The sequence below is a fragment of the Pelophylax lessonae genome, assembly GCF_965119305.1.
Source record: "Pelophylax lessonae genome assembly, chromosome: 4".
Classification (NCBI taxonomy): Eukaryota; Metazoa; Chordata; class Amphibia; order Anura; family Ranidae; genus Pelophylax; species Pelophylax lessonae.
The window spans coordinates 57,064,670-57,088,467 of NC_138771.1; the positions used below are offsets into that span (position 1 = coordinate 57,064,670).

At 43.0% G+C, this 23,798-nt stretch overlaps 1 protein-coding gene across 1 annotated transcript in view; it reads left to right on the top strand.

Moving 5' to 3' along the window:
* Positions 1-23,798, top strand: part of ANPEP (alanyl aminopeptidase, membrane) — a 147,391-nt gene that overhangs the window by 120,893 nt on the left and 2,700 nt on the right. The window contains exons 17-20 of the mRNA XM_082253221.1: positions 471-578; positions 4,410-4,577; positions 12,678-12,818; positions 22,312-22,393. Coding sequence (XP_082109347.1) covers positions 471-578; positions 4,410-4,577; positions 12,678-12,818; positions 22,312-22,393 — 499 coding nt within the window. The remainder of the gene's footprint in view (positions 1-470; positions 579-4,409; positions 4,578-12,677; positions 12,819-22,311; positions 22,394-23,798) is intronic.

Below are 23,798 nucleotides of genomic sequence, written 5' to 3' on the forward strand. Positions count from 1 at the left end.
ACTGTGGCCTTAAGTTTGAAATTCCCTTTTCAATTTTCTGTAATTCTCTCTTTATTGAGTAGAGCCTATAATCGGATTAGTAGGCTGAGATTATGCAGAGCGGGCAGGGCTTCAGGGAAGTGGGTGTGTTAAGTAATTGATAGCTGTGCTGCAAAGTGTCCCTGGAAATTTTTTTCAAATGTTGGCAACTATGGCTGTAGTATCCCCCATGTGATCAAGGCCAAAATGTGGAAAATCAGAAGTGGGATCTGATTACTGTGGAGAAACATATTTTCCTTTAAACAATTTTAACATATTGCTGCCATTGTTGTCAATTACGTTTTTGAGTTCTCACATATCACATAAATCATGTTTGACAGTATTGGAAGTATTGGAAATAGACATTCACAGTATTGGAAATAGTTTTGAATATCTGGTAAGAACCCATTTTCCTAAAATCCTACCAGTTTTTTTTATCATTTTATCTACAGATACACTGAAATAATTGCAGTCAGCACAGCCTGCGCCTATGGCATCACAGAATGCAGAGAACTGGCAACTCAGCAATTCAGAGATTGGATGGAAACAAATGTGAATAAGTATGTATTTACAAAACCAATACATGGCTTCTTAGTGACATCTAGGGGGTCATACACACAGGGCTTAAAAAACACCAGTTTTACAGGTGTTTGGCACTTGATTGTTTATTCATTCCAATGGCCAGAATAAATTAATATTTATTTAAATGCTTGCTGTGCCTAAGTGTGTGTGCAATACGCAGCTTTAGATGCATTTTTTAAGCTGCTTTTTTACACCAGTGAAAAGCATTCAGAGAAAATCGAATGTACTGTGTGCTTGAGGTCTAAATGGCCTATCTTTATGTAGCACTGCCCCCTTAAAGACTGCTGGGGTTTCACACTTTAGGGTCCCCCTGGGTTACTGTTGGCAACATTGATATTCATAGTCTATCACTTTACTTCTTGGCTCAGTCAATAATTAATCCAGGGGTATGTGGTTGCTTTGATTTTATTGTATAAATTCGGGATGAGAGAAGGGATAAGTGGGATACTCCAGATTAACTGTGCACAAAGTTTGAAGGACATCTATCTGTTGGTACAGCCAGGCATTTTTTCAAACAAACAGGTTAACAGGAAGGGAAGGGAAAGAAGGGCAAGCAAGCATGTACGATACATAATCATGTATTCAAACAAAATGGCAAGAATGAAACAGGAAGCAACATTTCCATTATCAGCATCAACAAGAGCATTAGCTACAATCACATGTATCTTTGGTGCCCTCTAGTGGCACAGCTTAATATTATCTACAGATTATACATTCATGGGTTTGGAATTATAGAGTACCATTGCGTCCACGGGTTCCACCACATTAGCTCTTTGTGGTACCTTTCATGGGAGGGGGCCTAGAATTAAGTCTTTTTCTAGATGACTTGATGAACTAAAGATATCTTCAGGACACTCCTAGTATCCTCTTTCTTGACCTACTCCGGGGTGGCCCCCCTCAGGTCAGGCCCCTTGACACGACCCCCTGTACTCACAATACTGTTTTTCCACAGTCTCCAAGTGTCTCCTCCTTAGTCAGCTTTCCTGAACCTCTGGGTTCAGCTCAGTTCCTCTGGCCCTCAAGACGACCTCTCGATGCCACCTGCCACTGCTACAGAGGAGGAGGCAGCCACAACTCTCCCTCCGGAACTCTGCTCACCAGCCAAAGACCCCGCAGCACATGTGCTCCTGGCTTTTATACAGTATCCCAGAATGCACCGAAACAGCCTGTCTCTGCCAATCACCAGGACTGTATCAAAGCCTATGTATCCATTGGTCAGGTTTCCTCCCACTGTCCAACATGCCTCCCTATTGGACCAGTGTGAAACACTCTCTAGACTCAATGAATCACACACTGAGCAGACCTCACTAACAGATCCTGCTCTTTGCTAGACAGAAAGCAATATAGATTTCCCTACTGCTCTTCTGATAGGCAGACAGAGCCAAAAACTATACTCTCTCACTAGCACCCACCTAGGAGGGTGCTATGTTTATATCCAGCTGGTCTTAAAAAATATCATAAAACTTAAGTCTACACAAATCTGTATTTTTCTTTTTTATAATAACCCCTAACCCCTCCCCCCCCCCTTCCTTGCCTGTTGTGCAGCTTTCTTCCTTATTTTAATCACGGGAAAAAAGTGTCACGTGACCATCCTTGTTTTTGCCCGGCTTTGCACTGGATAGTGGCAGGAGACATGTGAAGCCTGCAAATCACTGCAGTCACTCCCACTGTACCAGAGTTCAGTATTTTGCAGACTTTAGGAGGGTGGGGGTGAGCAGGGGTCATAAATGTGAGCAAAATCCCACAGTTTTGTGCACATTCACAAAGTCTGGGAGTTTGAGTGCAGCCTTAGGGGTATTTAAAGTGGAAGTCCACCTTTACGCTAAAATCCCTGCATCTACAGACATCCATAGATCTAACACTAACCTATCTAGTCCTGTAAAGAAGAAATCAGTATACTTACCTTTTTTGAAGCCGATCCGGCCTGATCCCATGCTGAGCTGTCAGCCACGGCTTTGCTGTGAAGGCAGGTGCAGAGGACACATCCAACTATGGGTGACGTCACTTCCCATTCATTTCACAGCAGTTGTCGGCCGTGTCCTCTGCAGAGCTTCCGCCGCTGAAGACTGGACTGGATCGGCTTCAAAAGATTTATTCCTTTTCTACAGGGCAAGATAGGTTAGTGTTAGATTGTGGATGTCTATAGATGCAGGGATTTTATTTTTAAGGTGGGCTTACACTTTAATTACATTTCATTGAGGTCTGATCAGTAAAGTTTTCTTCTGGTTGAGGTCCAAATCGCATGTTGTGCGATGACACAGATCCTTCACATCACAGCCCCCTCCACTTATATTCATCTCCCCTTAACATCACAGTTTCCCCTTCATAGCAGTGTTCTTAACCCCCCTTCACAACAGTGTCCTCTGCCCCCTTTACATCAGAGCACACCCCTCCTTTATTCACAATAGTGTCCTCTGCCCCCCTTTGCATCACATCACACCCTCCTTCATTCACAACAGTGTCCTCTGCTCCCCTTCACATTACATCACACCCCCCTAATTTCCAACAGTGTCCTCTGCCCCCCTTCATATCAAAGCACACCCCTCTTTCATCCACAACAGTGACCTCTGCCCCCCTTCACAACACATCACATCACACCCCCCTTCATTCACAACAGTGTCCTCTGCCCCCCCCCTTCACATCACACCCTCCTTCATTCACAACAGTGTCCTCTGCTCCCCTTCACATCACATCACACCCCCCCTCCCTCATTTCCAACAGTGTCCTCTGCCCCCCTTCATATCAAAGTACACCCCTCTTTCATTCACAACAGTGTCCTCTGCCCCCCTTCACAACACATCACACCACACCCCCCTTCATTTAAAACAGTGTCCTCTGCCCCCCCCCCCTTCACAACACATCACATCACACCCCCCTTCATTCAAAACAGTGTCCTCTGCCCCCCCCCTCCCTTCACATCACATCACACCCTCCTTCATTCACAACAGTGTCCTCTGCCCCCCTTCACATCACATCACATATCACATCACACCCATCTTGATTCACAACAGTGTCCTCTGCCCCCTTCACATCACATCACATCACATCATATCACAGCCCCCTTCATTCCCAACAGTGTCCTCTGCCCCCCTTCACATCAACACCTCTTCCCTCCCACAGCAGTTTCCTCTGCCCCCCCCCCCCATTTCACTTCACAGCTCACAAAGCGGAGTCCTTTGCGCCCCCTTAACACCATAGCCCCTGACAGCAGCAACTTCTGCCCCTTTACTTTTTTACCTTACACGGGTGCACAGAATGGAGAGCGGGAAGCAGGACAATTCTGGATGGAGGGTGGAAACGTGAGCTGCCGGAGTTAATTTTTCATATTAACAAGCTGATTATTGGTTGTTCAGGCCACCCTCTTTCCTAGCAACCAATCACCTGCTTGCTAACTTGAAAAATAAATTCTGGCAGCTCCCGCCCTCTGTCCAGAACTGTCCTGCATCCGGCTCTCCGCTCTGCTGTGAGAATGACAGCGGCAGAGACTGGGAGAAGGAGCTGGCTCCTAAATGGCATAGCCGCAGGTACCTGGATGGGACAGTGACTCGATCCGGATCTGGATTGCAGTCCGCCATTTAATTAAACCTGATGTATTGTATCATAAGTACTGAATGTATTAATACACAATCTTTTCCCAAATAACAGAATTCCACTTATCCTGTAGTCTTTTAATGTCACACCTTTCAGTGGTAAAATGACATGCATGATCACTGATCTGACATTGTTGTGCAGTTGAATGACCACATCTGAATATAATTCCAGTACGGATATAAAAACTATACTTCAATATCCTTTGTATGTATCCACAGAATTCATCCAAACCTGAGATACACTATTTACTGCAATGCAATAGCAAGAGGAGGGGAAGAAGAGTGGAACTTTGCATGGAAAGAATTTAAAAAGACAGACAATGCACAGGAAGCAGATAAACTGAGAACAAGTCTGGCCTGTAGCAAGGAACCTTGGATCCTTAACAGGTAAGAATTATTTTAGGATATTCTGAACAATCTTCGATACAGTACTAATTTACAGAACTGAAATGGATAGTTATAGCTAATGCTCTTCAGCTGCCTTTTCTTGTCAATTTCTATCATGGATGTTAGACATCTGCTATTCGTTTCGTTATAAATAAAAATTCTGACAACATTTTTGTTGGATGTATCCGAATCTCTGAATCACAATAGTAACGAATTTCAACAAATCTTAAATAAATTATAGCGAAAACAACAAATAATTTTGTTTCATTTGGATGACATGATGCAATAGTTTGGGCATTTTTTTAATGTTTGAAACATTTGTAATAACGTAACAACTTAACGAATGACGTGACTTCGGATCCATTTTTTTTAAATTCTTGTGAGCCGATTCTTTTTGCATTAAATTGTTGCTAAACCAACAACAGTAAAATCAGTCTGTATATGCAGTAAAACATGCTTGTTATACACATTGTGGAACCTAAGGGGTTAATCGTCTGCATTGTGTAAAAAGGCTGTTTGATCCTGTCTTCTCTTATCTTCTCATCCTTCCACTGTCCCCAACTCATCTCCGAATAGTACAGAGGGAAGGGGACAAGCTGTACATGCTCAGTTTGGTGTGTATTGCTAGAGAGTTTTTTTTTTTCTTGGGAGATTGCATGTGATCAGCACAGGGCCAATCAGCACTGTCCAGGCAGAGGGTCAGGGGTCCTGCATTCTTATAGGACAGTGATAGCAGTATGAAACCTTCTCCTACAAGCTTTAACCTGACACTAAAATAAGTCACAGGACTGCTATATACTGCTGATGAGAAAAGGTATATAGCAGTTTATATATACTAAAATAATTGCATTTCCATGTTCTGTTTACTGTGGGAGACCAGATATAGTGAATGCAGGCTCCTGGGTTTAGTAACACTTTAACATTATTCATTATTATTATTATTCATTATTCATTATTATAAGAAATGCACTACATATGAAATGGAAAAATATTGCAATAAATACAATAAGGTATAAAAGTGAAATAAGGGTAATACCTTCTACTTGTGTTTGGGATGAATGGAGGTGGATTCAATAGAATCTATGAATCATAACATAACATATGAATCCGAAATTAATTTCGCTCCATTCTTTACTTTTGGATGCACGTGACTCGCGACTTGATATCGTCCAATCTGCTCATTCTATTTCTCTTTGTGGGTTGGACTAGCAGGGATAACTGAGATTCTAAACAACGAATAAACAACAAGAATCCACATATTCCTAAAATTAATCATTCTAAAATAACAAATATGGCAAAACGAAATGATTTACTTTATGAATTAATCCAAAATGAAGCAAAACACATTTTTCCACCGTGCACATCTCTAATGGCCATGATCATGAAAAAACTGAACACCTCATTGTGTGCACCAACCCCTGGGAAGCTTTGCTATTCCTCTTATTCCTCTCAGTGACTTGATGGGATTATGCAACAATTGTCCTTCTATGAAGGAAGGTATATCTATTTGCACTACCACCAGATCAGGAAATTGGGCTATTCATAAGCATGTGCATAGGGTGTGCTGGCTGTGCCGGGGCACACCTTAATCACCCCGCTCGCAGGGCTTTGGTTTTTAGCCAGAACACCATTCCGCCACCTCCAACTGCCCTCTCCTCTGGTGCCCCATGTCCCAGCGCTGTAAGCATCTGCATCTTTTTAAATTGCTATCTAATGCCTCAGTATCTCCTGTCCTGGCCTAACATCTATCAGACCCCTGAAGCACAGAGCCAAGTGAAGTGTTCTGAAACTCCTCCTTGGTTCTGGGCTACACGGGTCTGATAGGCAGAGCTATCCAGGCAAACAAATGTGCACTGTGTTCAATAAAAAAAGCCTGTGTCAACTTTATAGAGCAGTGCAGGTGTATAAAGCAATTATGAAGAGGTGAGAACTGTTTATGGAAAGTGGGGGGTGGGGGTGGTTCTTCAGAGAGGCAGTTGTGGATAGGTTAGAGGTGTTGTACAGATGGGGAGGCGGGGTAGGATTTGTGTAGAAGGGAAAACTGTGGAGGTAGCACGCTGTTTGTGTGAGCTAGGGGGGGGGGGGTTGTGCAGAGGTAAGAGATCTGTGGGTGCAGAGGTGAAAGATAGGGGGTTGGAGAGGTGAAAACTATAGATGGGGTGCAGAAGTGAAATGTGGAAGGGGGCAGAGATAAGCTATAAAAAAGATAAGCTGTGGTTGGGCATGAAGTAAGTTGTGGACTGGGAGGTTAAGGGAGGTGAAATGTAGATGGTGGGTGCATAGGTAAGGTGTTAACTGAGGAAGAAGAGGTGAGCTGTGAACAGTGGGAGTAAAGGTAAACTGTGGATGGTGGGGTGCATAGGTGAGCTGTGGATGGGGTCAGAAAAGGGAAGCTGTGGATGGTGAAGTGCATGGGTGAGCTGTGGATGGTGGGATTCAAAGGTGAGCTGTGGATGGTGGGGTTCATAGGTCAGCTGTGGATGGTGGGGTGCATAGATAAGCTGTGAATAGTGGGATTCAAAAGGTAAGCTGTTCACAGGGGAAGAAGAGGTGAGCTGTGGACAGAGGAAGAAGAGGTGAGCTGTGGACAGGGGAAGAAGAGATGAGCTGTGGACAGAGGAAGAAGAGGTGAGTTGTGGATGGTGTGGTGAATAGACGGCTGTGAACGGGAGGAGAAGAAATGTGCTGAGGACGGGGGGAGAAGAGGTGCACTGTGGATGGTGGGATGAGTAGGTGAGCTGTGGAAGGCAGGATGCATAGGTGAGCTGTGGAAGGCAGGATGCATAGGTGAGCTGTGGAAGGCAGGATGCATAGGTGAGCTGTGGAAGGCAGGATGCATAGGTGAGCTGTGGAAGGCAGGATGCATAGGTGAGCTGTGGAAGGCAGGATGCATAGGTGAGCTGTGGATGGCAGGATGCATAGGTGAGCTGTGGAAGGCAGGATGCATAGGTGAGCTGTGGAAGGCAGGATGCATAGGTGAGCTGTGGATGGCAGGATGCATAGGTGAGCTGTGGATGGCAGGATGCATAGGTGAGCTGTGGAAGGCAGGATGCATAGGTGAGCTGTGGATGGCAGGATGCATAGGTGAGCTGTGGATGGCAGGATGCATAGGTGAGCTGTGGATGGCAGGATGCATAGGTGAGCTGTGGATGGCAGGATGCATAGGTGAGCTGTGGATGGCAGGATGCATAGGTGAGCTGTGGATGGCAGGATGCATAGGTGAGCCGTGGATGGTGGGATGCACCATGTTTGCTTTGCATTCCTGAGTCCTGTACTCTGTGTGTTACACATTTGTAAACCTTACGCCTTGTGTGATACACAGTTCTGAGCCTTTACCACACCCATTATTTGGCACCGCTTTACTTATCTCACCCAAGGAAGGGCGGGATTGGAGGGGGGGTGGAAACTTGGCCCAGGAAGTAGAGTTCCTGAATCTATTGTCTGAGAAAAAGTGTTTTATATATATATATACACTGTATATACACGCACACACAAGCATGTGTGTTTGAGCTTTGGGGTGCACACCCTAATGCCATAGGCTACGCATGCCTATGGGACTATTGTTCTTTTTTACATGACTTTGCAATCTAGAGTATCCTGGTATACTTTTCAATCTATTCAAGTGTCATTTTTTTATTTCCATCACTGTTCATTGAGAGTAATATTCTCTAGTTATTATGCACTATCCTGATTGAATTTATATATGGCACATTTATTCATGTGTATGACTAATATTTGATTAATCCTAAGGGACTGGGGTGATTGATTCAGTTATTTGATTTTACCAACCAGCGCTTACTTTCACTTATGGTTTTTTCTGAATATTCTCTGTACTACTTGCTTGTTTAAAAAATATATATATATTATAAAAGAAAAAAAAATCTGAACAGATATATGAAAGATTTATATCTGTCCACTCACATGGTACACTCAAAAGCTTGGAACCAATGTGTGAGCTCAGGTAATTGATAGAACAGCAACATCAGATGATCTTTGACCTCTTAAACAATGATCAGGTCTCTTGCGTACAGTGCAAAATACCTCTGTTTTTGTGGCGCTCAGGAGACACATCAAAATGGTGGCCCTCTGACATTGACTTCCTGTTGCAGAAATGTAATGAAATGGGTAAAAGATGGCTTCAGCTCCAGTTCTCCACCTGTACAGAACTCCTCAGACATGGTTCCAGTGTCCAGGGCTTAATCATAGAGGCCAGGAGACACAGCTGCAGGGTATTTTTGCTCTTAGGAAAATTAGAATATCATCAAAAAGTTATCTTATTTCAGTAATTAAATTCAAAAAGTGAAACTCATATTTTTTTTATAGATGTGTTACACACAGAGTGATATATTTCAAGCATTTCTTTCTTTTAATTTTGATGATGATGGCTTACAGCTAGTGAAAATCCAAAATTCAGTATTTTGGAGAATTAGAATATTACATAAGACCAATAAAAAAAATAATTTTTAATACAGAAATGTTGGCTTACTGAAAAGTATGTCCATGTACAGTATAGTATGCACTCGGTACTTGGTTGGGGCTCCTTTTGCATGAATTACTGCATCCATGTGGCGTGGCATGGAGGCGATCAGCCTGTGGCACTACTGAGGTGTCATGGAAGCCCAGGCTGCTTTGATAACGACCTTCAGCCCATCTGCATTGTTGGGTCTAGCGTCTCTCATCTTCCTCTTGACAATACCTCACAGGTTCTCTATGGGGTTTAGGTCAGGCGAGTTTTCTGGGCAATTAAGCACAGTGATACCATGTTTATTAAACCAGGTATTGGTATTTTTGGCAGTGTGGGTAGGTGCCAAGTCCTGCTGGACAATGAATTCAGCATCTCCATAAAGCTGGTCAGCAGAGGGAAGCATGACTTGCTCTAGAATTCCCTGGTAGAGGGCTGCGCTGACTTTCGACTTAATAAAACGCAGTGGGCCAACACTAGCAGAAGACATGTCCCCCAAAATCATCACTGACTGTGGTAACTTTGCACTTGACCTCATGCAATTTGGATTCCGTGCCTTTCCACTTTTCCTCTAGACCCTGGGACCTTGATTTCCAAATGAAATGCAAAATGGTCCACAGTCAGTGATGATTCTGTTCTGACAGGGGTTCTAACACCTCTCCGCCTTATCTAATTCAAGAGTTTTGGTTGAGGTTCCACTTTAAGGGCCTGGGTCAACAAGATTTTGTTCATGTCAGAACTGCTTTACTTGCCATCCAAATCAATAGGAATGCAAAAGCAGCTTGAAGCAGGTTGATGCAATTTAAAAGGAGGTCAAATACATCTCTCAATGAACTCCAAATCATCTTAGAAATTTCTCAAACTGATCTCACATACAAGTACTGGTACTGATAGACACAATCTCAAAGCCTGCTGACAAAGTGCACCAACCTTTGCATTACAATATGCAACCACATTTCTTATAGTGCAAAAAATTTATATTTTCCTTCTTTGAAACAATGGCAAAAGTACTGAACAGGATTCCACAGACTTCATACCCCTTCCTCTTGTTTTATCTTCAACATAATACCTGCAAATGGTAATGCACACCTACAGTGGTGTGTGGGTGGGGGGATCTTTTGAACAATGAAACTTATCATCTGGGTATAGTGTTATAAAAATGGAGTAGCCATGACTAAGGTATAAAATATGGCTTGTAATTATCTACTATACCGATAAAACCCCATCCCTTCCAATAAAATAACCACACCACAACCGGTTGGAGTTAAATTGGCCATAGCAGCCTTTTATTACCCAAAAATTATAAATAACAAATAAATACTGATCAATAACATCATAACCTGAACACACGGAAAAATGGATTCAATAAAATTTCAGCAAATTTTGGATGGTAACTTGATGCCATCTGTGAAAAAGCTGAAGTTAAAGAGAGGATGGCCTCTACAAATGGATAATGATCCTAAACACACCTCGAATTCCACGGGAGATTACATCAAGAGGCGTAAACTGAAGGTTTTGCCATGGCCTTCACAATCTCCTGACCTCAAAATAATTTAAAATCTATGGATAGACCTTAAAAGACCAGTGCATGACAGACAGCCCAGAAATCTCAAAGAACTGGAAGACTTTTGTAAGGAAGAATGGGCAAAGATACCTCAAACAAGAATTGAAAGACTCTTGGCTGTCTACAAAAAGCGTTTACAAGCTGTGATACTTGCCAAAGGGGGCAGTACGAGATATTAACTCTGTAGGGTGCCCAAACTTTTGCAGACGCCATTTTTTTGTTTTCTGTAATTTGGAAGTGTCAATGATGGAAATAAAATCTAACTTTTGTTGACATATTATTAGAATGTCTAATCTGTAATTTGATGCCTTTTGGAGATTTTTCCATCTTTCCTTGGCTTCTTTATGCACATTAATACAAGTTTTTACCTGGGGTGCCCAAACTTTCAATCCCCACTGTATGTGTGAGCCCACTAGGAAGTTGTCACCTGGATGGGCTAATCATCTGCAGCCAGGGCATTCTCTGCCACGCAGCCGCGCATATAAAAACCTCTTGTGTATAGTCTGAACATGTCCAAGCTCATCATTAGCTGTATTGTATATAAAGGACCTAGAAGGATTTTTTTTGTAATCCAAAGGAGTTTTTATTAGTATTGGAATGGGCATATACAACAACATATACACTATATTTCCAAAAGTATTGAGACGCCTACCTTTGCATGCACATTAACTTTAATGGCATCCCAGTCTTAGTCTGTAAGGTTCAATATTAAGTTGGCCCACCCTTTGCAGCTCTAACAGCTTCAACTCTTCTGGGAAGGCTATCCCCAAGGTTTAGGAGTGTGTCTATGGAAATGTTTGACCATTCTTCCAAAAGCGCATTTGTGAGGTCAGGCTGTGATGTTGGACCAGAAGGCCTGGCCCGCATTCTCTGTTCTAACTCATCTCAAAGGTGTTTTATCGGATTGAGTTCAGGACTCTGTGCAGGCCAGTCAAATTCCTCAACCCCAAACTCGCTCATCAATGTCTTAATAGATCTCGCTTTGTGCCCTGGTCTAAATCATTTGGTGGAAGGTTTGTTTTCCAGGGGTTGGGCTTGGCCCCTTAGTTCCAGTGAAGGGAACTCTTAAGGTGTCAGCATACCAAGACATTTTGGACAATTTCAAGCTCATAACTTTGTGGGAACAGTTTGGTTATGGCCTCCCCCTGTTCCAACATGATTCGCAAAAGTGCACAAATTAAGGTCTATAAAGACATGGATGAGCGAGTTTGGGGTGGAGGAATTTGACTGGCATGCACAGAGTCCTGACCTCAACCTGACAGAACACCTTTGGGATAAATGAGTGGAGACTGTGAGCCAGGCCTTCTCACCCAACATCCGTGTTTGACCTCACAAATGCGCTTCTGGAAAATGGTTAAACATTTCCAAAGACACACTCCTAAACCTTGTGGACAGCCTTCCCAGAAAAGTTGAAGCTGTTATGGCTGCAAAGGTTGGGCCAACTCAATATTAAACCGTACGGGATTGACTGGGATGCCATTAAAGATCATGTGCGTGCAAAAAAAGGCAGGTGTTCCAATACTTTTGACAATATAGAGTATATACAACAACAGGCAAATGGTGAAAATTCCATGAAGAAATCAAATACTTTTGAATAGGAGGTTTAAGGAGGGGTGGGAAGATGTACACGATGAGGCAAGAAATGGACAGCCAAAAACACAACGGACGGATGCAATTGTGGAAAGAGTGCTTTTCATAAGAGGATAATTCACTACGAGTTCTTAGAAAATGGTACAATGGTCAACCAACAATGTTACTTGGAAATTCTGAAAATGTTACAGGAATCTGTTTGGAAGAAAAGCCCAAAACTCTGGCCTGACGAGTGGATTCTCCACTAAGACAATGTCCCTGCACAAATTTTTTTTTTTACAGTCCATTCCAGTTAAATGGTCATATCTTGTATAGATAAGACAATTTCTCTGCAATATAGCTAAAAGGAATGTGTTACAGGCAATTGCAAAGTTATCAAAGTGACAAATGAAATGAGAGACCTAATCAAAATGAATTATTTTTTTTAATTTGTTTTCTTTTAGAACTGAATTGAAGATTCATTGTAATTGTGCTTTATTTTTAGACTGTTACAGTATGCAACGGATACCACAAAAATTCGTAGACAAGACTCTATTTCCACAATTCTAAATGTTGCTGGGAATTCGGTTGGTCAGAGTCTTGCCTGGGACTTTGTCAGAGGCCATTGGAAGACATTCCGTGAAAAGTAAGTGCTCAGTTACTGCTGTAAAGAAAAAAGGTACTTTGACAGTGTTGAATTTCTTTAACACTACAAAACGGGCACTTTTCCCCCCTTCCTGCCCAGGCCAATTTTCAGATTTCTGCACTGTTGCTCTTTGTCAATGTCAATTGCGCGGCCATGTGACACTCTACCCATATGACATTTTTTATCTTTTTTTCCTTACAAATAGAGCTTTATTTTTGTGGTATTTGATCACTACTGGCTTGTTTAATTTTTGCGCTACAAATAAAAAAATGTTTTTCTTTGTATTTCTTATAAAATGTTGTAAATAAGTACTGTACGTTTTCACCTTCACTGATGGGCAGCACTGATGGGCACTGATAGGTGGCACTGATGGGCGGCAATGATGGGCACTGGTAGGCACTGTTGGGTGGCAATGATGGGCACTGATAGATGGCACTGTTAGGCAGCACTAAGGAAGAGGCACTGACATGCATTAATGATGGGCACTGACTGGCATTACTAATGGACACTGATTGGCACCCTTTATGGGCACTGATTGGCACCCTTTATGGGCACTGATTGGCACCCTTTATGGGAACAGTTGGGCACTGATTGGCATAATTTCTGGGTACAGGTGGGCATCACTGGTGGGACACTGATAGGCATCACTGGCAGGCATCGGTGGGCATTGCTGATGGGTCTGCACTGATAATCAATGTGCTGATTATTAGTGCAGACCCCCCGTCAGGAGAGCTGCCGATCAGCTTTCCTCTACCTGCTCCTTGTCAGTGCGAATGGAGGAAAGCCGATAAACGGCACTTTCTGATTACCATGCGATCAGCTGTAATTGGACACAACTGATCACGTGGTAAAGAGCCTGCGCCATGGGCTCTTTACCTAGATCGGAGATGCGTCATATGATGTCTAGTCAAAATAATACAACCACCCTGCGGCTGTCATTTTGCATACAGAGGGCGGGAAGTGTTTAAAAAATTATAGTATATAATGTCATAGGATTTTCAAAAATTGTATAATCACAGCGGCAGGCTGAGGGGAAGTAGGACACTTGTAAAGGTCTACAATCCCTGGTGCAAGAGAGTCTCTTTGCTGTGATCAGGGGAAGCATAAAACAATATGCCCTCAACTGTACAAGTTTAATATATTTGGGTTTAAAGGACTTTAACCACTAGAGGATTTTGCTGTCTTACACCTGGGCCACTTTTTGCAATTCGGCCAATCATACAAGCAGGAAATTATGTTTCTGGGGTGTGGTCAGTATAAATTCTGTGTACAGAAGACCTCCAGGCAGCCATATTGCATTACATTTTCAGAAAATTAGTTATTATAAAGTTATTTTTAATATTATTCAATTACAATATGACTTGTGTCACAATTGTATACGCTATATTGTTTTCTTCTTTATTTTCTTTTTTTGTCCCCCGCGAAAGTGGAGTTACCTTTTAACGTATTACATACACAGGACAGGGCTAGCATACCCCAAGAGCTGCTTTACCTATTATCAGTCCAGGTTCCATTACAGGACAAAGTGTGATAACTGTCCTGTTGGGCCCTTAGGGCAAGTGCCTTTCAACCTTTATTTTGTATATTAATAATTGTATTACCAATTTCTATATTAAAGAACAAAAAGCAGGTATACCTGGAGTACAACTATATGTCAGATAAAATGAAAAATTTTGAGGCACATTTTCATATATTATCAAACAATATTTCATAAACCTCTGATACAGCAAAAGGACGAAAAGAGAGACCGTATCCAACTGAGATTGGTAAATAAGGGGAGACAAGATGACACAAAGATAGTCACACAATGGGGGAGAATTCCCAAGCTGTATGAATCACATATAGAAAGGATATGTATACATTAAATACTATGTACATGAATGGCCAGCCAGGACTGCGGAACCTAAATCATGGTGTTCCTCTGAGTTGCTGAGGAATAGCTTGCCAGCCTACATTGCATAGAAGGCCTCGTAGTCCAGTCTTGTTACATACAATTGTAATTTCTATACATTAAAGAGGAACTTTAGGGAAAAAAATGGCGAACAGACAGGATCATACTATGTCTCATCTGCAATAAAGTTCCTTACCTGCCTGTACGCCCTGTACATGTGCAGCTCAAGTCAGCTGAGGTCAGGCACTGATGTTGGATGAGAAGGCCTGGCTCATAGTCTCCTATCTAATTCATCTCAACGGTGATCTATCAGGTTGAGGTCAGAACTCTGTACAGGGCAGCCAAGTTCCTCCACCCCAAACTCGCTCATCCGTGTCTTTATGGACGTTGATTTGTGCACTGGTCCGAATCATTTGGTGCAGGGGGAATTATGGTGTGGGGTTATTTTTCAGCTTTTTTGGAACAGTTTGGGGATGGCCCCTTCCTGTTCTAACATGACCCGCACCAGTGCACAAAGAAAGGTCCATAGAGACATGTATGAGCAAGTTTGGGGTGGAGGAACCTGACTGGCCTGCACAAAGTCCTGACCTCAACCAGATAGAACATCTTTGCAATGAATTAGAGAGGAGTCTGCGAGCCAGGCCTTCTTGTCCAACATCAGTGCCTGACCTCACAAATGCGCTTCTGGAAGAATGGTCAAACATTCCCATAGACACACTCCTAAACCTTGTGGACAGCCTTCCCAGAAGAGTTGAAGATTTTATAGCTGCAAAGGGTGGGCCAACTCAGATTTACTACAACTGTAGCACTCAGAATCTGGTGTAGCTGTGGCAATCAGCTTCTAACTTCAACTTGTTCAATTAAGCTTTTACAATAAAACCTGGAAGCTGTTTGGTTTATATGCAGAGCTGCACCAGATTTTGCACTCTCCACTTTTTGTGAATCTAACTCCCACCCACCACCCGTTCAGTCTTGAACCTGGTTTTGTATAAATGTGACATTTCAATAAAGTGTTTGTGGAACTAAAAAGTGAGGTATAATGGAGCTTTCATACTTAGAGACCGAGGGGTTGAGTGGCAGAGAGATAGAGGTAATTGAATATATTACTGTACCCTAACCTCTTTATGCCTAAGTCTTTTTCTGACATTTGTAGCTTACAAGTTAAAATCAGTATTTTTTGCTAGAAAATTACTTAGAACCTCCAAACATTATATATATAATTTTTTTTTTTTTTTAGCAGAGACCCTAGAGAATAAAATGGCGATCATTGCAATATTTGATGTCACATGGTATTTGTGCAGTGTTCTTTTAAATGCAATTTAAAAAAAAAAAAAAAAAACAATAAAGTTAGTCCAACACACTCGTGGAATGGTGACAACTTCGATACTTTAAAATCTCCATAGGCAACGCTTTAACCACTTTAACTCCGCTCACATTGCTGCTACTGCAGCAATGTGGCTCGTTATCGTCCAGCAGAGTAGACCTACGTCGCTGGACTCCGCCCCTTGTGGGCGGCGCGCACCGCCGGAGGCTCGCTCCCGCTGTGTTCAGTCACAGCGGAAGTCGGGCAAGGGGAGGAGCGGCCGCTCTTCCCTGATCGTCGGGGAATCTAGTTTGGAGATCCGCCCGCTTGTGTAAACAGAGCGGGCGGATCTCCTAAGTGACAGGGAGTGACAGATTGCAGGGTTCAGCATAGCTGAACATCCGATCTGTCCCTGTGTCACTCAGTCACCTCCCCCCACACACGTTAGTAAGCACCAGGCATACATTAACCCCTCTCCAATAAAATTAACCCCTTCCCTGCCAGTGTCATTTTTACAGTAACAGTGCATATATATAGAACTGATTACTGCAGTAATGTCACTGGTACCCCCAAAAGTGTCAAAAATGTCAGTTAGGGGTCCCATTTGTCCGCCGCAATGTCGCAGTCCCGCAAAAAAAATCGCAGATCGCCGCCATTACTCGTTAAAAAAAAACACCAAAAATGACAGAAATGTTTTCCTTAGTTAGTAAACGCAATAACTTTTGCGCAAACCAATCAAAATACGCTTATTGCAATTTTTTTTACCAAACACAGGTAGCAGAAAACAAATTGGCCAAAAATTTTAAAAAAAATTTGATTTTTACATTTTTTTGGGGGGAATTTCATATAAAAAAATGTTAAAAATATTGTTATTTTTTCAAAATAAACTCTCTTTTTTTGTTTATAGCGCAAAAAGTAAAAATCGCACAGGTGATCATATACCACCAAAAGAAAGCTCTGTTTGTGGGAAAAAAGGGCGTAAATTCCGTTTGGGTATGGCGTCGCATGACCGTGCAATTGTCAGTTAAAGTCGCACAGCGTTGAATCGCAAAAAGTGGCCTGGACGTAAGACAGCAAAATCCTCCGGTGGTAAAGTGGTTAAAAACTTTTAATGGTTACCTGTTCAGAGTTACAAAGGAGGTGCTAGAATTATTGCTCTCTCTCTAATGATCGCGGCGATACCTCACATGTGTGGTTTGAACACCATTTACATATGCGTTCGCTTCTGCGCAAGAGCCCAGAGGGACGTGGCGCTTTGAATTTTTTATTTTGTTTTCTTATTTTTTTTATTTATTTAATTTTTTTTACACTGTCCCTTTACATTTTATCCCTCTTTATGGAGGGATCTGGGGGGGTCTAAAATACCTCAAATCCCTCCTTTGCACTTAAAAGCATTCAAAACACCAAGTTTGGCGGTTTTGAATGCTGTAATTTCTTTTTCAAATCTGGTGCCTTTAAGGCCCCAGTACCCGGAAGTGATGTCATGACATAGATTCCAGGTTTCTACATAGGAGACCCGATCAGAGCCGAATTCGGCTTTGTTCAGGTCTTCAGCCAGCTATGGGAAACGTGTTGGCTGGTCAATCGGGCCTCCCGGTGGAATGGGAGACCCGGGCAAGCCACGGAAGGCGGCGGGAAGTGACGTGTCCCCCACTCCCTCTCCTTGTAATAACAACCAAGCAGCTGCTCAGCTGCATCGGTTGGTATTACAAGAAAGCTGACCGTCGGCCCTTAAAAAAGATGCCGGGGTGATGCCCCTAGCTGCAGGCATCACCCAGGTACAACCCCCTGAAGCCAAGGCTGCATATTTGGGAGGAAGAGTTTAAAGGAGTTGTAAAGTCAGAAGGTTTTTTTTATCTTAATCCATTCTATGCATTAAGATAAAAAACCTTCTGTGTGCAGCAGCCCCCCTCAGCCCCTCTAATACTTACCTGAGCCCCATCTCTTTCCAGCCCCTTGGCTGTCTGGGACTCTCCCTCAGGATTGGCTAAGACACAGCTGCAGCGCCACTGGCTCCCACCACTGTGAATCCAATCAGGTGATAGAGGGGGCGAGCCGAATGGAAGCTCCGTGTCTGAATAGACACACAAAGCAGCAGCTCGGCTCGGGTGCCCCCATAGAAAGCTGCTTACTGTGGGGGTACTCAACATTACTAGTAAAATAAATAAATAAAAATGACATCAATTTTTCCCCTAGTTTGTAAACACAATAACTTTTGCATAAACCAATAAAAATAGGAATTTTTTTTACCAAAAATATGTAGCAGAATACAAATTGGCCTAAAATGATGAAAAAATTTAAATTTTACATTTTTTTTTTATTGGGAATGTTATATAGCAGATTGTGAAAAATATTGTTTTTTTTTTTTTTTCAGAATTGTTGCTTTTTTTGTTTATAGCGCAAAAAAAACAAAAAAAAACGCACAGTTGATCAAATACCACCGAAAGTAAGCTCTATTTGTGGGGGAAAAAAATACATCAATTTTATACAGGTACAGCGTCGCACGACCGCGCAATTGTCAGTTAAAATAACGCAGTGCCAAATCACAAAAAATGGCCTGGTCATTAGCCACTTAAGCCCCGGAGGATTTGGCTGCTAAACGACCAGGGGGTATTTTGCGATTCGGCACTGCGTGACTTTAACGGACAATTGCGCGGTCGTGCGACGCTGTACCTAAACGAATTTGGCGTCCTTTTTTTCCCACAAACAGAGCTTTCTTTTGGTGGTATTTGATCACCTGTGCGATTTTTTGATCACGTGCTATAAACAAAAAAAGAGCGTCAATTTTGCAAAAATAGCAATATTTTTCCCTTTTTTTTATATGAAATTCCCCCCCCCAAAAAAATGTAAAAATCAAAATTTTTTAACATTTTCGGCCAATTTGTTTTATGCTACCTATGTTTGGTAAAAAAAAATCGCAAAAAGCGTATTTTGATTGGTTTGCGCAAAAGTTATTGCGTTTACTGACTAAGGGAAAGATTTTTGTCATTTTTGTTGTTTTTTTTTTTTAACGCGTAATGGCGGCGATCTGCGATTTTTTTTGCGGTACTGCGACATTGGGGCGGACAGATCGGACCCTTGACTGACATTTTTGACACTTTTGGGGTTACAAGTGACATTTCTACAGTAATCAGTGCTATATATATGCACTGTTACTGTAAAAATACACTGGTAGTGAAGGGGTTAACTTTATTTGAGAGGGAGGGGCTGTGTGTGTCCCTAGGGGCGTGATTCTTACTGTGATTGGCTGTGGCTTCAGCTGTATGCAGAGTGATCAACGGATCTACATAGTAGATCCATATGATCCGCTCTCATACAGAGGGGAGAATGACAGGCAGCTTGTTTACACAAGCTGCCTGACTTTCTCCCTCTCCCCCGCCGATCGCAGAGTGGCCGGCGGACATCGGGTCCGCCGGTCACACGCACGGGGGGGTCCGTGACCACGCGGGAGCGGGAGCGCGCCTCCGGCGGCGCGCGCTCGCTCCCTAGACCCTCACAAGCTAGTGACGTAGCCCTACGTCACTTTGTCTGTGAGGGGCTGACCGCCGACGTAGATCGGCGTGCGGCGGTCGGCAAGTGGTTAAGGAGGCAAATGCTTCCGGGGCTGAAGTGGTTAAACAGGTCTCATTACAATATCGACAATTTTTCCTAAATAAAATCCACATTTATTTATTTTTTTCCATACTGTTCCTACGAAATTCTTCTGGTGTATGTCCAGGTCAAGTATGAGGAATGTAAATAGAAAGAAAGCCGCTCTCCTGACCAGCCTGTATAGTATAGAAATAAGAAGCAGCCTCAGTCCACGCTTCTCCACCAACGCCGCCATCTGATGCATTTCACTTCTTTCTATTCACATGCCTGTTAGGCTGGCCATACACTATAAGAAAAATCGTTCAAACTCATTTCCAAAAAACGAGCACTCGGCCGTGAGAGCAGACGATCGTGCCATCATGTAATGACCGAATTTTGATCGATAAATCGTTCAATGGACATAAATTAATCAGTTTTTCGTTAATTTTGTCACATATGCCTAGTGCAAACAGTTTGGGCGAGAAACACACTAACCTTTCCATTTATTGTTCATTCCAGTCGGTCCGTCGATTGGGGGTGCAGGGGCTCCATCCCCCCTATCCCTGCATCCGGCCCCCTTATCTACATGCAGGGCGCCGGACGCATAGATTTCAATGGGTTTTTTTTTTTTTTTTGAAGCACGTGATTGGAGCCAGAGGTTCTAATAGGCTTCAAAAAAGGGTGTGCTTGGGGCGCGGGGCACAGAGCACACTGCACCCTGAGCCCACCCAGTTGTGTGACAATAGCAAATGAATATTCGCTATTGTCACACAGATTCTCCTCCTGGCCAGGTTCTTAAAAGCGTTTCCCCATTGGCCGAAAGGAGAAGCCATCCTATTGGCGAGGGAGGAGGGAGGAGACGCAGGGGAAGCTCGACCCGGGGAGGAGACTGTGGGGGAAGCACCAGCCGCTACTGGTTCATTCGGCAGAATTTTCCAAGCTGTTCCTTTGATTTTTCAGCTCTGAAAAGTTAAAACCAATTTTCTAGGTGTGCCTAGGACGAGAAACGAATGGACCAAATGACAGATTTTGAAATTATTTTTCGGCTATTGTATGGCCAGCATTACTTTCTAGATGAGTACATTTAGACGCCGACACCCCATCAATCCAAGGATCAAGAGAAGATTAGAGCAGGGCTCCAAGCTCTTCACAAAGGTCAAGTATAAGTAATGAGATACAATATGATAGAATTTGTCTAGCAGAAATAGGTTTTCCAGCAGGTAACTATCATTGATTCCACTGAGGGATTCTGGAAATAATCCTTCAATTAAAATAAGCCTGATGTATTGCTACTATAAGGTTATAAAGTGAGGCCCGGAGGAGAAAATGGACGAAGGGGCAGCATGATTAAGGAGGAACAGGGTCAGGGAAGGGTCAGCTAGGTCAGAGGGGTTGCAAAGGGAGTAGTCCTTACCTGATTGAAGGAAAAGGCTGGATGGGCAGGGAGCAGATGTTAGGGTCAACGCAGATAGGTGGTTTTGGGTTCAGTCCAAAGAATTCAGGAGAAGAGGTAACTTCCTTTCCACCCGCCCTTATGTTAATGGTTGCTGAGGAGTACGGGTTGTGGGAATATTTTTGTGTTTTTTTCAACTCTAATTGAGTTTATACAAAAAAAGAAAATTACAGAACAAATAAAAAAATAAAATAAAAAAAAAGAATACACGATTGTCTGTTGCGTGTTTTGTCACAGCAGTTGATGGGTCAGGGGGTCATTGGGGGGGGGGGGGGGGGGTCAGTGATTACTTACATTTTACCTAATGGTGGGGGCCCATCTAGGGTAAGGCGCTCCCCATTTGGTTTGTGGTTGTTCTACCAGGAGCTAGGTCCCCTGGGGGTGAAAATTGGAAGTATGTGTGAGGTTGTAACGTCTTCAAGCCGGTTGGAGCGCGGCTGAGGACATGGACAATTACAGCTAAAATTGTGCCTTAAGGAAACCCAAAGACTGCTTGTTGTTGGGCATTGTTAGAAGTTCATTGTTGAATTTTGTACTTATTGTTATGGTAAATGTGATGTTATTTATTCTTTGATTAATAAATTGGCTGATGTGGCCGTATTAAACCCATGTCGCGCAGTCTGAGTCTTTATTCTAGTGCTTAACATAGAGTTCCACCCAAAAGTGGAACTTCCGCTTTAAGTGGTTCTGACCCCCTGACATGCCACATTTGGAATGTCATTTTTTTTTGGGGGGGGGGGGCGGTACCTAGACTTGACAGGTGCCCGCTCCTACTTCCGCTTGGGCCGCCTAAGCGGCTCGGGCTGAAGTTCTCCTCTCCCCCTTCCTCCCTGCAATGTTCTGGGACACGTCTTAGATCCAAGAAGATTGCCCGTCCATTCAGGACGTGCAGCGCGACTCACACATGCGCAGTGTGCACCCGGCTGTGAAGCCGCAAGCTGTCACAGCCGGGTGCCCACACTAGAGATGCCGGCGCCATGGGGAAAAGAGGGAGCAAACCGAGGCCCCTCTCCGGCCGGATCGCTGGACTATGGGACAAGTGATTATGTGTTTATTAAAAGTCAGCAGCTACACTTTTTGTAGCTGTTGACTTTTAATAAACACAAAAGCCAGTGGAACTCCGCTTTAAGGACCCAAGTTGACTAATCCTTTAGTCAAGATAATTGTACACCAGCTTTACCGAATGTCAAAAAATGAAATATGTGATAATTAGTCAGGTCTATACAGTATATACCCAAGCGTAAAGAATATTTTGTTTTTCACTTTTCCTATGTAGGTTTGGAAGCTCTTCATTCTCATTTGGTTACCTGATTTCAGGAGTTACTAGAAGATTCTCAACAGATTTTGACCTAAAGCAGGTATGTGCATACGTTAGTATTAGGTCATCAGAAGAATTTGTTGAGGCTTTTAAAAGCATGAATTTACAAGAAGCAAAGTAGAGTAATGTTTTCCCAAGGCTTATTTTTAAAAATAGAGGAAAGAAAACACTAAGCCATGGAGCAAAATTCTTTCCTGCAATCATGGGTTGCCAGAAATAAAATAACTCAATTTACCCTTCAACACAGACAGTATTGACAGGGGAATCCCTCCCACTGAGCCATTATATTGCCAGCTGCTAGCAATAATACAATGTAAAATCTGGCAGGCTGGTTGTACCAAAGTCGATCGATCAATCAAGCACTGATGTTAGACGAGAAGGCCTGGCTCGTAGTCTGCACTCTAATTTTTTCCCAAAGGTGTTCTATCGGGGTGAAGTCAGGACTCTGTGCCGGCCAGTCAAGTTCCTCCACCCCAAACTCGCTCATCCATGTCTTTATGGACCTTGCTTTGTGCACTGGTGTGCAGTCATGTTGGAACAGGAAGGGGCCATCCCCAAACTGTTTCCACAAAGTTGGGAGCATGAAATTGTCCAAAATGTCTTGGTATGCTGACACCTTAAGAGTTCCCTTAACTGGAACTAAGGGGCCAAGCCCAACCCCTGAAAAACAACCCCACACCATAACCCCCCCCCCCCCTGCACCAAATGATTTGGACCAGTGCACAAAGCAAGGTCTATAAAGACATGGATGTGCGAGTTTGGGGTGAAGCAACTTGACTGGCCTGCACAGAGTCCTGACCTCAACCCGATAGAACACCATTGCAATGAATTAGAGCGGAGACTGCTATCAGGCCTTCTCTCCAACATCAGTGCCTAACCTCACAAATGTGCTTCTGGAAGAATGGTCAAACATTCCCATAGACACACTCCTAAACCTTGTGGACATCCTTCCTAGAAGAGTTGAAGCTGTTAAAGGATGGGCCAACTCGATATTGAACCCTACAGACTAAAGCCTCGTACACACGATCAGATTATCGAACGATCTGTCGTCTGTTTTTTTTTGCATGCTCGTCTCATGTGGAAAGTGAAAAGGTTACTTTCATACGAGAATTCAACTTCAGAAGTGATGTAATGTGTTGAATTGTTTTGTATGTGTTCTTTCATTTCTAAGCATGCCTAGTCTTGCTCTTATGATTTTTTTCCGACGAAAACTGTACTAATTAAACGAAAATCGGACGTTGTGTTGACGTACAATAAAAAATTTATAGCCTGCACATCCAGTTTTTGTCGTCCGAAAATCCGTAATCGGCTGTTGAAAGCACTGTACTAACAATCCGAAAATCGGCAGATCGTTCTTCGGACAAAATTTTCCTTCCGAATTTCATATCGTGTGTACGGGCCTTAAGACTGGGATGCCATTAAAGTTCATGTGCGTGTAAAGGCAG